General features: G+C 35.0%; 2 protein-coding genes across 2 annotated transcripts; one reads left to right on the top strand and one right to left on the bottom strand.

The window, feature by feature from the left end:
• The first annotated feature begins 270 nt into the window (after window positions 1–270).
• LOC121466306 (olfactory receptor 4P4-like) lies at window positions 271–1197 on the top strand. The gene has a single exon (XM_041679972.1). The coding sequence runs from the start codon at window positions 271–273 to the stop codon at window positions 1195–1197; it is 927 nt and encodes a 308-aa protein (XP_041535906.1).
• Window positions 1198–12966: 11769 nt separating this feature from the next.
• LOC121466439 (olfactory receptor 4C46-like) lies at window positions 12967–13896 on the bottom strand. Its single transcript, XM_041680148.1, has one exon. The coding sequence runs from the start codon at window positions 13894–13896 to the stop codon at window positions 12967–12969; it is 930 nt and encodes a 309-aa protein (XP_041536082.1).
• Window positions 13897–14799: the final 903 nt, after the last annotated feature.

The following is a 14799-nucleotide window of genomic DNA, read 5'->3' as shown; positions in this document are numbered from 1 at the left end:
TGAATTCCTCTAAGAACTACAATAAATTTATGATTTAGAGTATCAGTCTATGCATCTGTTCTCATGAATGAACTGTATTATACTTCAAAGTATTCTATTTATCTTTGTCATTGTTCTATCTAAGTTAAGAGATTTACAATTGAATTATCTTAAACATTTAATGCATATATTTATTGGTTAAAATGACTTTGAAAATAAACAAAAGTTTTTGAAAGATCAAGTCTTAAGCCCAGCATTCTTGCCATATAAATAATCAAGCACGTATAAACTATGGGATATGTAAACCTCACAGAATTTATCTTACTGGGACTTTTCCATAATGAGGATGTCAAGGCCATGTGTTCTGTGTTGTTCTTGCTTTGTTATCTAGCAATTCTCTGTGGAAACCTGGTGGTTCTTCTCACCATCAGGGGCAGCCAACTTAGTGAGCATCCAATGTACTTTTTTCTCAGCTACCTTTCCCTCATGGATGTATGTTTCACTTCCACAGTGGCCCCTAAATTGATTATAGACTTATTGGTACAGTGTAATGCTATATCCTACAATAGCTGCATAGTCCAGATGTTTTCTGCCCACTTCTTTGGTGCCACTGAGATATTTATCTTGGTGGTTATGGCCTATGATCGCTATGTAGCCATTTGCAGGCCCCTTTACTATATGATCACCCTGAACAGACCAGTGTGCTACGTTCTTGTGATAGTCTCAGTTATTGGTGCTTTTATGCACTCACTTATGCATGTACTGATTGTTATCAGACTTCCCTTCTGTGGTGCCAATGAGATAGACCACTACTTCTGTGACATATTCCCCCTGCTGGAACTGGCCTGCACTGACACAAGACTTCTCGTTATTATAGTCATTACCACCACAGGGCTGCTGTCTATTTTGACCTTTGTTGCTTTGGTCATTTCTTACATCATCATTTTGTCCACATTGAGGATGCGCTCATCCAGGGGCCGACGGAAAGCTCTTTCTACTTGTGGCTCACATATTACAGTTGTGTTCATGTTCTTCTTGCCACTCATCTTTACCTATGTCCCAATGGGTGATCCCGTTGGGGATGACAAAGTGTTTGCTCTATTTTACACTGTGATTGCCCCTTTGTTCAACCCTCTTATCTACACACTGAGGAATACAGATATGAAGAATGCCATGAGGAAGGTGTGGTGCCAAGAAAAACTGTCTAAAGGAAAGTGAAATTTCTTCTGGTGGAGCCTTTTGCTCAGTTTTGCTCTATGTATATAATTACTGTGAGCAAAACAAAAAAAATACCTAGATGGATAAAAGATGCAAGCTGTGAAGAGAAAAAAAATCTAGCCACAGAGACTGTAAGTATGGCTTAATTAATTACAAGTCTTTTCTATTTTGATTCAATAGAACTTACTTTGTCTTATTATGTAGAATAATTATATAATTTGGCAATTTTCACTCTACTTTGGGATACTGATATTTTGTCTGAGATAGCTGTTATAAAGAAGATCTAATCACATTCTTTTTCATGCTCCTACTACAATTAACAAAATAAATGAAGGAAAAGAACCAAAACACTGTATTTGTCTTGTCTCTTGGTATTATCCTCATATACCTCATGTTTCACAACCATGTTGCTGAAAAGTTATGATGTTATTAGGAGACAGAATCTTAAAGAAAAGTTCTTGATACTCTGGCTCTCATAATCTTTCCCCTCTCTTCTTCATTTCTGTCTGAGCCTTATTTGTGGGAATATTTCATAGATATATCCATTGAGACCAGGCTCCAAAGCTCTGAATTTTGATTGGTAGATGCTTTCTATAGTGGTATCTTTCTTTTTTTAAAGAGGAGTTTCCTTGATGAGAGGTGAGGATGACACTTGATGACTGTGGACATAAGGACAAATGATTATAATGTTTTGAAGGATTGTGCTGGTTTAGTTAATCACTGGTTATAGATTTCTCTTCAACAACCATGACTTCACTAGCATTGAGAGGTAGCTAGCTGTTCATAGGCATGATTTCTGTCTAGTTGAATGAGTCTTCACTTCAATTAGAGAGCTTTTAGTTACTATCTATACATATGTGCCACTATTTCACCCTTAGTGCTATCATGCCATGCTGCTTGTCAACGTGGCTTATAAGTGTCATAGCTGAGTAAAGCTTTTTTGCCTCTCTCCTTTGGAAGTGGGATAGGTGATATAATCCACCAAAGAACATAGAAATTGGTTGTCCAGAGCCAAATGGTCAACTGTGAATACATAATAAGGTAACATTGTATCAGCCACGTGCATGCTTTTACCCTCAGCACTCAGGAGGCAGAGGCAGATGGCTTTCTGTGAGTTTGAGCCCAGCCTGGTCTACAAGAGCTAGTTCCAGTTCAGGCTTCAAATCTACAGAGAAACCACGTCTCAAAAAGCAAAAAATAGTAAGATTATATAAATAGAACAGTTTATATTTAGTAATACGTACTTATTGCTATATATGTGTACACATATAACAATATTTTTTGTATAGCAATATGAATATATGTATAAGTGAGTGAATGTGTATGTGAAACAACAATCAATTTGAAGAAAACCAGGAAGGAGGATGTGAGAGTTTTGGAGGGAGAAAGTAGACGGGAGAAATGTAATTATAATATAATCTCACAAAACCCTGTAATTATGCAATTAGACTCTTTAAACTATCATTTCTAAAATCTTCCATTTAAGTGTAAGTATACTATTATTTTAATTATTATGTCCAATAATGTATTTAATATTTTGAGTCCTAGTATATTATTTTAATGAGGACTTTCATATTAAGAATGATGGCATCTCATTTATTTATTGCTCATTGGTAAGTTGATGAATAGGAATTTCCAACATTTGACCCTTATAATGAAAGATGAATTTGAAGGACTGTCAATGTGTATACCAGTCTGCCTTCATGAGAACAATTAAAGTAGATGGAAGATAACTGCCTACAAGATTAGCACAAGCATACAAAAATTACTATAGCTAGAGTTAAGACAAATTCCATCTTGTCTTTATCATCCTTTACCTAACCCTGGAACAGAGAAAGGCACCTGTTAGTGTCTGTAGGTGAGAGAGGTAAGCACACTATTTTGCCCTGGAGAAGCAATATTTAACAGTATGAAATCTGTGATGGGTATCTTTACTCTGTGTATTAAACTAGACCTGGAATCCAGAGCCTAGTCATTGGACTAGAACTACTAACTCAACCTCTTTTATAGTTTGGATTGATAAGGTTTCTCAAAGGCTTATAAGTTACAGATTGATCCTCAGTCATTGAGACTATTGGGAGGTCAAAAATGGAGGAAATAGAATATTCAAGTATGCTTGTGAAAAATATGCTGAGATTTACAACTCATTTCTTTCATTTTGATTCTTGGCTATCATGAAGTGAGCATCTTTGATATACTATGCATTTTATACCTGAATATTCTGCCTCACCACAGCCTTAAATACTATAAGTCAAATGACCACAGACTGAAGCCTCTGAAACTAAGAGCCCAAATAAGTGTTCTTACTTATAATACATTAGTACATGTTATATAGATATACATTTATATATTATGTAGTATATTATATTTTATATATGGAAAACTTTATAGAAAGGTATAGATGTAGATTTAGATCGATATAAATGATTTAGATAACAGAAAGTTTACTAACTCAGCTTCCAAACACAGTAAAGCATGAACGAGAGTTAAGCATAAGCAGTGCTTACGCTCATAGAGTGTGCTCTTAAAATTTCTCTGGTACCAAAAATGCTTCCACCATATTTGATCTAACCTTGCCTTATTGTACTAGTCTTTAGTCTCATTCAACAGCCAGGATTGACCACCAGTCCTAGTAACCAGTGCATTTACAATTGAACTTGCCCAATTTCTAGAGCTACTTATTTTAGGATAGAATGTATAGACTGAGCTTGTCAGCCCTCTGTGTGCCAGAGAAGATATCAAAAATGGAAGGCTGTGTGACCTTTTTCTCTCTAGTTAGAAATAGTCACAAATTAGTCAAGATCTTTTTTCTTTAGTGTTGGCATCATGTCCCATTGAGTGTTAATGGTTTTCTACTTGGTCATTGTTCATTTTAAATTAATTGTTGATATATATCCTTATGTACATTAACATAACCTTCTCAATCTGTGTAATGCTTTCAGGGCTGACCACTAGGTAACTAATCCCCCTACCATGGGGAAGTTTATCTCTCCCATTCTCAGCATTTTTTAGTTTCCTGCAGCTCTTTCTGTGGAATTGAGGCTTCGTGAACTTTCAGGACTTCCCTGTCCAAGTTAGCATATGTATCCTGTCTATTATTGTTGTAGCTCATGTTTAGTCAGTCATGATGCTGAGGCTTCATTGGGGTAGATTCTGACATTACTAGGAGACATGATAGTATAGCAAACTCCATGATCTTGTGGCACTTACAATCTTTCTGACCAGGGTTGCAACCTGATGATTGATCCCTGAACCTTAGTTTCAGGAGATTTATTGTATAAAACTCATATTAGGGAATAAAATGTCTTTCAGAAGTCTTTATTAGAGCCTCATTAAAATAAGTCTCCTAGACTCCTTTATACAGTTCAGAAGGGATAATAGTATGTTTAAGCCCAGCTTCCAGTTCTACCAAGCAATCTCTCTCTCCCTCTTTCCCTCTTCCTCTCTCTCTCTCTCTCTCTCTCTCTCTCTCTCTCTCTCTGTCTCTCTCTGTCTCTCTCTCTGTCTGTCTCTCTCTCCCTCCCCTTGTGGTGTGTATCTCTGTATGTGTGTGTGTCCCCATGATTTCCAAATGTATCAGTCACAGCCTCAAGGGTATACTTCTTTCTTCTGCTAATAACCAGTATCATACTGAGACGCAGTGTAGCTATCTATCACCCCAGTCACACAAGCTGACCACAGTGATTACAGATGCAAATTGGGTGGTGCCTTCCTGAATGACAGTGATCAAGGCTACTCAGAGCAGGGCTTCTTGCATTGTTACCATTTTCAACAGTATTTTTTTTTTCTAAATGGTCATGCCTTTTGATGGATACATTGTGTCATGAATCATCTACTAGTGGACCAAGAGTATAATTTCATCTCTCTAAAAGCACCCTGTGATTCATCATTTCAATTTTTTCAAAAAAAATTCATCTTGTACCTGTATCAACCCAGCTTTCTTTTTCAATGCCTTAAATTTTGTTCTTTTCATTTTTAATGAAGTATTTTTATTAATTTTATTTTTTGTGTATGTATTGGTGTGTATATAGATATGTGAACATTAGTGCAAGTCACCACAAAGTTCATAAGAGGATGTCAAGTCCCCTGGAGATAAGTAAAACACAGTGAACCACCTGTTGTGAAAGTTGAAACTGAGCTCAACTTCTTTGCAATCGCAGTATGCACTTTTAACTACTGAGTCACCTTTCTGGAACCCTAGTAATCCCATTTTCAAAGGATAATTTATATTTACCTTAAATTGATGCTCTGGATTACAACATTCTATATCTTACATTACAAATCTATAACTTAAATTATCAGTATTTTAAAATGCATTCACACTAATTGGTAAGAGGTTTAATATTTAGTCTATTAATCCATGCATACATTCTACTCTATAGTAAAGCCATCTGAGTGACACTCAAGACTACATATTAGATGTGATTTACTATAACTCTTATAATTCAAGACAAATATTGAAGCTATCCTATCCAATGAGAAAAAACAAATTAAAACTATGAAATATATTTTAATGAAATTATATAACCATTATTCACCAATATAATTTTTACAGGTCTTCCTAAGGCAAAATTTCTTTTTCAGAGAGAAGGATTTACTGGTCTCTAATTTTTCTTGAAGTATGTTTGTGAACATCAGGGTAAAATGTAATATTAATCTGAAAGTACAAAATGCAAGATTTTGGAGAACATAGGGAAGAGAGTTTATGCTCTCAAATAAGAATTTCTGTCTACAGCACATATATTATCATTACAGAACAAAAATTTAATTTATACCAAGTATTGTAAACATTACTAAAAACAGTCATTACATAGCAAGTAATTTATTTCCTTGATTTTTTAAAAAATAAATTTTTATTTGATTTGCTAACTCAGGTTTGTAAAAAAAAAGGACACTTAATAATTTGCTGTATTGTGAATATAAAATATCTCACACAGACTTTTGTTTTTGAAAAATTATTCTACAGGATTCCATAGAAAGAACATTGCCCCTAAGACAGATGGAAATTATTCTATAAGATGACATCCCCTCTCCCAACAAAGTTTGTCCTCAAGGTTAGGAATATCAATTAGGGATTGAATATAATTGTTATAGAGTTGCGGGTTGCGGTCAAAATTATGTAGGCTCAGGAATTTCTTTTGAAAAAAAATCAGGAAGAGGATAATAATAATAGTGAAAAATAGAGTGAATACTTGTGAGCTTTTATTTATAGACAATTTACATTGCTATAGATTCTTGTATATTTTACAAATTCAAATTATATTTGTTATATTGAATATGTACCTATTTCTGTTTACAATAGTTGTAGACTTTTGCAGTTACTTTGTCATGTTTTGTGCATGCAAGTTTCTACCACTGTTTAAGACATTTTATATTGATACAATTTTAGGGCATATTTATCATATTGCACTATACATTTCTACCTCTGATCAAAATACTTATACATTGTTTATGTTTTGAGGTCATTGTCCTCATTTGTTTAACGATTGTCTAATATTATAATGTGAAACTTAGTCCTTAAGCTATATAGGTATAAAGAACAGTAGGTCAATAGTCATCCATGTTTATCATACTTATAGTTAGACTAATTGGCTTCTCTAGATACATAGAGAATATATTCCACATAGATAGGTAATCTTCAACCTCTGCAAAGAATGTAGAATATGGCATTTAAGTAACTCAGGGTTCTTTTGACTTGAGACACAATTGCTCCTGATGAATGTCTATATTCATTGTCATTGGTAGAAAGTGTCAGGTTGATCTCCATGAGTTCAAGGCCGACCTGATCCACAAAGCAAGCTCCAGGATATCTAGGACTGTTACACTGAGAAACTTTGTCTTAGAAAAAATAAAGAAAGAAAAAGAAAAGAGAGGTTTCCTGTGCTTTTTATAAATGGTAAGATAGAGAGGAGGCAGGAGTTTTAAATGGACAAAGCAGGCAAATTTTCTTGCCCCCAGAACCCAAAGTCCTGAGTTCAGACCCCTAATGGCAGCTTTTGCTTCTGTGCAGAATGCACTTATATCATGGAGCTTTGCACAAAGTTTTCTTAGACTGGAAGACAAAGCAAAGTTTTAGGACATCTTCTGCAGACCATCTGCCAAAATGATATGTGACACTGGGGGTATAAACCTTATGCTTCACTGGTTATCAAAATATTTTTGCAATTACAATAATAGTAGATTTGTTACAAGGAAATGTTGTTGGCCCAAGAGACAGAACCCCTGTGGAACAAAAGAGACTTGGCAATGCAGACATTGAAGGCCATTGGCACACGCATCATCACAATATATTGCTACATTTTGAAAGAAAGGTACAGAATTTTGATTTTGTTCAGTTTCATTTTTCTTTTGTTTTGTTGTAACCATTTCTTCTCGCAATCCTGTTCCAACGTTTTGTAATAAAAGGTGTATTCTGTGCATTACATGTCATTGAAGAATACTAAAGGTGGGCTACATAATTTTTTGTGTGTCAAGATGACAATAAACCTCTGTGATTAGAAATAAATTGCTTTACTCTGAGTGAGAAAGATCCCTGTAATCTCTTGTTTAAATTATTGTTTCCTATCACCTACCAGGTGGCTCACAGTCACTTCAGTTCCAGTGCCTTCTTCATAGGCACTGTGGATATGTAATGCACTGGCATATATGAAGATAAACTACCCAGACACAATTTTTAAAGATTACTGTGCATCTCAAATTAGTCTGTCTAACTATAACTGCATACCATCTGAAAGAACTCTAGCCAGCCTGAGCATGGTGAACATTATACGTGGCTATGAGTTGAAATGTAAAATTATGATAGAGATAAAGAAGACAAATAGGTACAGGCATGATGAACAGGTGAGTAGAATATGGTAGATGTATAATTTATTTTCTGAAGTTTTTAAAATATATGACATATTACTATATGACCTAGAGTCATAGTGATGTGCAATAGACCTAAAGTCATTCATGGTGTCTAACAATGTCCTCTTACCTACATATAAACACCACTCCCTGACCTTTAAAATCCATGACTTAACCATTTTTCTGTTTCCTTCAGTCTTATATTTCAAGAATAACTGAGATCACATGGTGTCTATCTTATGTCAAGCTTATTTCAGTCAACACAATGTCCTCATTTTTGTTCTCATAAGAAAAATCTCAGTTATACTAAAATCTAAGACAGATTCACAGCAGAGTGATAGTTTCTAAAACACTGGGATGTAGCAGACAAGTGTTGGTCAGATCAAACATAGACCTGAGTAACAACTTGAGATTTATTATATAAATGTTACCTATAGATAACAATAGTAACATACTGCAATTCAAAATATTCAGAACACATTTTAAATATATTTACTTCAAAATACATAAGGTGATAAATCTGTTAACCATTTTAGTTTAATCATATCTATCTATCCATCTTCTTGCTTTTTATGTATCTATATTTCTATATAAACATTCATCATCTTTTCTTCTATCCATACTAATATCACCTAACTCAAAACTAATTTTTATAATTGAAAGACCTTTATTAGAATATTACAAATGAAGACAGAAACTTTCATATACATTTTACTCTATTTCACATGTTGATAAAGGTAGGAGCTTAACTCACTTATCTGAAAATTGAAATAAGAATTCAGAGCATTTACAGCAGATATGCATTTCAATGACTTCCAGTAGATTCTCCCTAGAATTTTAGAAAGTTACTTACCTTGGTCCAGATTCATTTTGTGTGTTACAAAATCAGTTTTCACACAGGATTTTGATAGCATGACTTTTTTCTTTGCATTCCCAGGAGTATTTTACATTAATGATGCTAAATACAGGAGTCTAGGGGAAGTCATTTTGTAATAAGTCCCCATCCTCTCAATTAAGAAATATAAGACCAATAAATTGAATTTTTTTTATCTTCTCACAACCACTTCCCATTCGAACACAGAACTCTTCTTTTTCTCTTAAATATTACACCTGCTATGTCATTTGTTGCTGTTTTTTTTTTTTTTTTGCCTGAGTCGTGTTATTCCCAAAACACCAGTAACCCTCAAAGATGACCCCGGAGATTAAATCCTCAAGCAAAAGCAAAGAGCCTTTATTCAAGCTTGAGCTTGGAGATCCTCCATGTATCTGATGCAGCAAGTGCTGAGCTTGGGCAGGGTAGGGTTGTCATCATAGTAGAGGTTGGGGGTGAAGGGATTTCCAGTGTTCAAGACACTGTCTGGCTGATATTTTTGAGGGTGTCCTAACAAAAGGGGAATAGGTGTGTACTGGCCTCGGTTGCCTAGTGATCTTATCTAATCTTATGTAATGATTGAAATGCTCAGACTATCAGGTACTTTCTTTTAGATACTATCCAGGCCCTAAGTGGTGTCAGTTTATAGCTTTTCCTGGAACCTGGTGTTTCCTGCCAGCAAACTGAAAATCAGGACTACTCTCTTGACTGGTTTTTGTCAAGTCTATCACAGCAGTAGGGGTGACCAAGCTGTTCTGGGCCTCATAAGTCACAAAGCAGCTACTTTTAACATTGCTTCCTTGCTTAATAAGTGATCTCTCTGTGAATACAGGTGTTTAGGTGTGGTTTATGCCTTATCCAGAAATTCCCACTATGTGTGGGGTCTCCTTCACTCAAAAAAAGCTGAAAACTTACAGCATCTTGCACCTGCAGGCAGATCAGCAGGTTGATGAGTGTCCTTTTCTGGTTGCTCAGTGTTTTAAACCTCTTTTTGGCAGAAGTGTTTTCTGTTTCTTCCAGACAGCAGGACTTCTTACAGTACTTGCAGCTTGCCTTATCTAACAGTGATTCTCAGTAAGTTTCTGTTGTTTACTCTTGATATAGAGGACCTAGTGGCTTAGGTCAGATTAGTAACTTCCTGAAGCTATCTTTTGTTGTTTACTTTCTGTCTTAAAGTGCTTTTCTGTGGGATGGACTAACTCTGAAAAAAATTGTTATACAACATAAAGTGTTCAATATCATCAGTTTCTGAAGAATGAAAATGACAATTTGCAAGGAGATGCTATTTTAACCCCATTACAAATGCTTCTATCAAGAATACTAAAGATTACAAAGGATGGTAAAGATTTAGAAAAAGTTCAACTACTGAAACATAGTAAGGGAATGTATTTTAATGTAGCCATTATGAAGTACTCTTTCGAGACTTAAACACACAAACACACAAATACCCATGAGCCAGCAATTACACTGAGTATATATACACATGACAGAATACAGTATGTCTAAAGAAATATTAATATCGCTGATTACTGTATCTTTACTAGCAATAGACAAGGTATGTAACCAACTGAAGTTGCCATCAAAAGCTAATTTTACAAAGGATATAATAGACAGTGAAGTGCTATATATATGTGTGTAAAATAGAAGTAAATCTTATCATTTACAATGAGAACAAGATGGGGACATTGTGTTGACTGAAATAAGCTTGACATAAGATAGACACCATGTGATCTCAGTTATACTTGAAACATAAGACTGTAGGAAACAGAGAAATGGTTAAGTCACGGATTTTAAAGGTCAAGGAGTGGTGTTTATATGTAGGTAAGAGGACAATGTTAGACACAAAGAGTGACTTTAGGTCTATTGTACAGCACTGTGACTCTAGGTCATATAGTAACATGTCATAGAAGCTTTTAGGACTAATTACAGTGTCAGGTAAAATAAGAACTGCTGCCAATGGAAACATGACATTCTGAGTCCTAAATCTATGAATCTAATTGCCAAGTTGGTAAGACAAAGCTCAAAAAACTTGCCTCTAAACTCTAAGTGTACAATGCTATGTTTTCTGTAAATAAATATAAATTATAAAATTAGAAATATATATGGATATTGGCTTTCTTTTACAACACAATTTCCAACAATTTTGAGGTGGTCCTAAATAAGTTGCTTTCATTTTGTCAGAAGTAATTTTTAAAACATTGTTGATTATAATTTCATAATTTTGTCAACTCTGAAAATACATGAAGATGATATGTGCTGTACAAAATATTTAACCAAAATTTAATATTTATGTTAAAGTTGACAAGTATATCTTATGCAGTGGGCTTATCAGGAGAATAGTTTAATAAAGCCCTGAGTTTGACAAAGTTAGGTTTTACAAATCTTACTTTCTTAAAATAATACTAACAGGATTAAAATATTTTGTAAAAATTGATGAATTTTAAGGTTCAATACTATTTCATTAAATTATTATATCACATTTTCTGCATGCAACCATATGGCAATGGGTATATAATTCTCTATCATATAATTGCTTATTTTGGGTAATATTTTATGGCATTAAGAACATTCATTAGCTTGGGAGTCCAATTTCCAGGATTTTGCATAAAAACTCAGGAGTGTACTTTTCTTTTTTTTTTTTTTTTTTTTTAAATATTTATTTATTTATTATGCATACAATATTCTGTCTGTGTGCAGGCCAGAAGAGGGCACCAGACCTCATTACAGATGGTTGTCAGCCACCATGTGGTTGCTGGGAATTGAACTCAGGACCTTTGGAAGAGCAGGCAATGCTCTTAACCGCTGAGCCATCTCTCCAGCCCAGGAGTGTACTTTTCTTGATCAAGGTGTGATCTCTGTGACTCCCATATGCAGTGGTGAGGAGATTGGTCCTGCCTCAACTTGTTATACCAAGCTTTGTTGACAACCTTGCAAGGCCTTACCCTTTCTGAGAACTAGATGGGGAATAAAAAGGAGGTGGGCAAGGGAACAAAAGGAGATGAGGGAGGAAAAACTGTGGTTGATATGTAAAATAATAAAAATATTAATAAAAAAAACATATTCCCATTTCAGGTTTAAAGAATTCTCAAATAGAAACAAGGAACTTCTTATACAGAGATTATAAAGAGTCAAGCCCCAAGTTTTGGCTTATATTCTTGAATGAGTTTAAAATAATATAATTGAAAAGACGAGTATTTGTAATGGTTAATAAACATGTCCTCATATGCAACAAAACTGTCTTTCAATTGCACCTTGTAGTCTCAGGTCAGAAGGATTTATCCCACATTGTCTGAGAAATCGATCATGGCCTTCTGTGAGAGCATGTTACTGCAAGATAGCATTAATCCTCCTTTGGGATTACTCCCACGACCCACATTCACTTCTATGTCTAGGTTTACATGTATCTAAAATGAGATCTGTGAGCTGATATACTACATCACAAACGCCTGCATGATTAGACTAATTTATCCAGAGACTATGAATTTGATAAAAAACTGTAAACTTTTGTGAATGCCCTGACTAGTTCTCTAATCATTCTCTTCAGTCAAACCTTACTGTGGGAAAAGTCAGTGAATTGGAAAATATGTACGCTAATTTACTAATGAAATTATGGGATGGCAAAGGATCACTGGTCAGGACATATCTTCCAAAAGCGTTGTTTGCACAGTTACATAATGAACAACATTGAAAGTAGAAGCCAGAATTTTCTGACCTGAAAAACTCTATAAACTTAGGTTGTCAGATTAGAGCTTTTCTAGAAGAGTGTCAATATAGTCTGCTGGAAATAGACATAAGGCAGATGAACGGTGTGTGTGTTGCTTAGGTTATGTCTGTTGTAACAAATACGGAACCTGAGGTAGCCTCTTTGCACCTGGGGCACTCATTTCTGCTTCCCCCAGTATAACACAACACGTTTGACAATTATGTATGTAATTATTTACATATTTATGTAATTACAATTTATGTAATTGTGTAAGTCTTCCAAATTGAGATCATCCAAACTATCCACGTCATTTTGTCTCCAGTTCATCTGAAGTTGCATGATTGCTGGTTTATTTGTTTTCTGGCTGAGTTTTTCTACTAAACAATCTCTTAATGGCATTTTTCATCTGATTATTTCTCAAGGTGTAGATTAATGGGTTTAGCATGGGAGTTATTACAGTATAAAAAATAGCAACAGCTTTATCAATGGGTAATGTAGCTGCAGGTCTCATGTACACAAATATGCAAGGTACAAAAAATAAAATCACCACTATAATGTGAGAAACACAGGTAGAGAGGGCTTTGTGTCTTCCTTCTGCACTGTGGGTCCTTAGGGAGCACAGGATGACCATGTAGGAGATGAGCAGAAGGAGGAAGTTTAACAGACAAATGAAGCCACTGTTGGCAGCAACAAAGAGACCTAGAATGTGTGTATCAATACAGGCTAAATCAAGCAAAGGGTTCAGATCACACATAAAATGATCTATGACATTAGGGCCACAGAAAGGAAGTCCAACAATGAAAAGAATTTGTATACCTCCATGAAGAAAGCCTCCAGCCCATGACACTCCCACAAGTAAATTACAGAGTCGTCGATTCATGATGGCTGCATAGTGCAGAGGTTTGCAGATGGCTACATAGCGGTCATAGGCCATGACAGTAAGCAAGATGACCTCAGCACCTCCAATGAAGTGTTCCCCAAAGACTTGGGTCATACATCCATTGAACTGAATGGACTTCCTTTCATGGAGTGAATCAACAATCAACTTAGGAGTATTGACAGACGAGTAGCAGGCATCAATGAAGGAGAGATAGGCCAGAAAATAGTACATAGGGGAATCCAACAGTTGACTATTTGTAATGGTGACCAGAATGAGCAAATTTCCTACCACAGAGAAGATATAGATTACCAAAAATACAGAAAAAACAATTTTCTGCATGTGTGGGTTCTGTGTGAGTCCCAGGAGAACAAACTCAGTTACATTGTTCCTGTATTCCATCTAGTTCATGAGACAGGTAATCATATTTCCTGGGGGAAAATTAACACATCCTCATGTTTATTTAATTTCTATATTATAATAATAGTGATTAAATTCTGTTAATCAATAAAATGCAACCAGATTTTTTGTAAAAAATTCACAAAAAATTCTAGATACTAATGACTACTTAAGACTGTAAGTGTTCTCCTTAGTGAAAATAGCTGAAAGTATGTATATGAGCAATGTATATAAATATACTAGAAAATCTTAAGTGTGCTGAATATTTGCGATGACTCATAATGTAAGAGGAGTTCTAAATATATTCCCAGAGGCAGCTAAATCCACAAAGCATAGTGGGGTGTATAGTTGTTGAGTGGAGTGTCGTGTCCATTAAAGTGAAAATATTTACAGCTTATTTATAGGAAATGGACAGTAAGAGAAGTGAAATCATGATTTGAGTAGAAATGTATTAGTGAACTTGAGTAAAAGAAACATGAACACTAACATCATAAACTGAGCGTTGGCCTTGACTGAAACACACTGGCACTCCCTAGTAAGTAGCTGCTAGGTAAGCTAATAGCGTTAGATGTTGGAGAAGAAGTTCTAGTAACAGAATAGTAATGGGACCATTTTAAAATTACTTGTGAAAATCCAAATATTTTGAGCCATGTCCAAATTCCATGTTATATGTATTTGCAACAACAATATAAAGCAACAAAGCAGAAAAGAAACTGATGCAAAAATTTAGGGTAGATAGTGCTGAGGGTACAGAGAAAATACGGGTTATTGTGAAAGAATCTTTAATGCTTAAGCCTACACGATAATTCTGAAATAGTCCATAACAAGACTGTATTCCTCCATGGCTACTATGTGCCTTTACCCAGGACTGCTTTTAGCACTTTAAATAGCAAGTATTGTTGTTAT

This window comes from Microtus oregoni, unplaced genomic scaffold (assembly GCF_018167655.1).
Source record: "Microtus oregoni isolate MIOR12 unplaced genomic scaffold, Mior012 000033F_ref0000390, whole genome shotgun sequence".
Taxonomy (NCBI): domain Eukaryota; kingdom Metazoa; phylum Chordata; class Mammalia; order Rodentia; family Cricetidae; genus Microtus; species Microtus oregoni.
Note: the sequence above shows the minus strand (reverse complement) of the source record. Positions and strands in the feature narration are given on the sequence as shown.

Excerpts from the sequence above, each read along its gene's own strand:
- LOC121466306 (XM_041679972.1), top strand. The coding sequence starts at position 271 with ATGGGATATGTAAACCTCACAGAATTTATCTTACTGGGACTTTTCCAT.
- LOC121466439 (XM_041680148.1), bottom strand. The coding sequence starts at position 13,896 with ATGGAATACAGGAACAATGTAACTGAGTTTGTTCTCCTGGGACTCACA.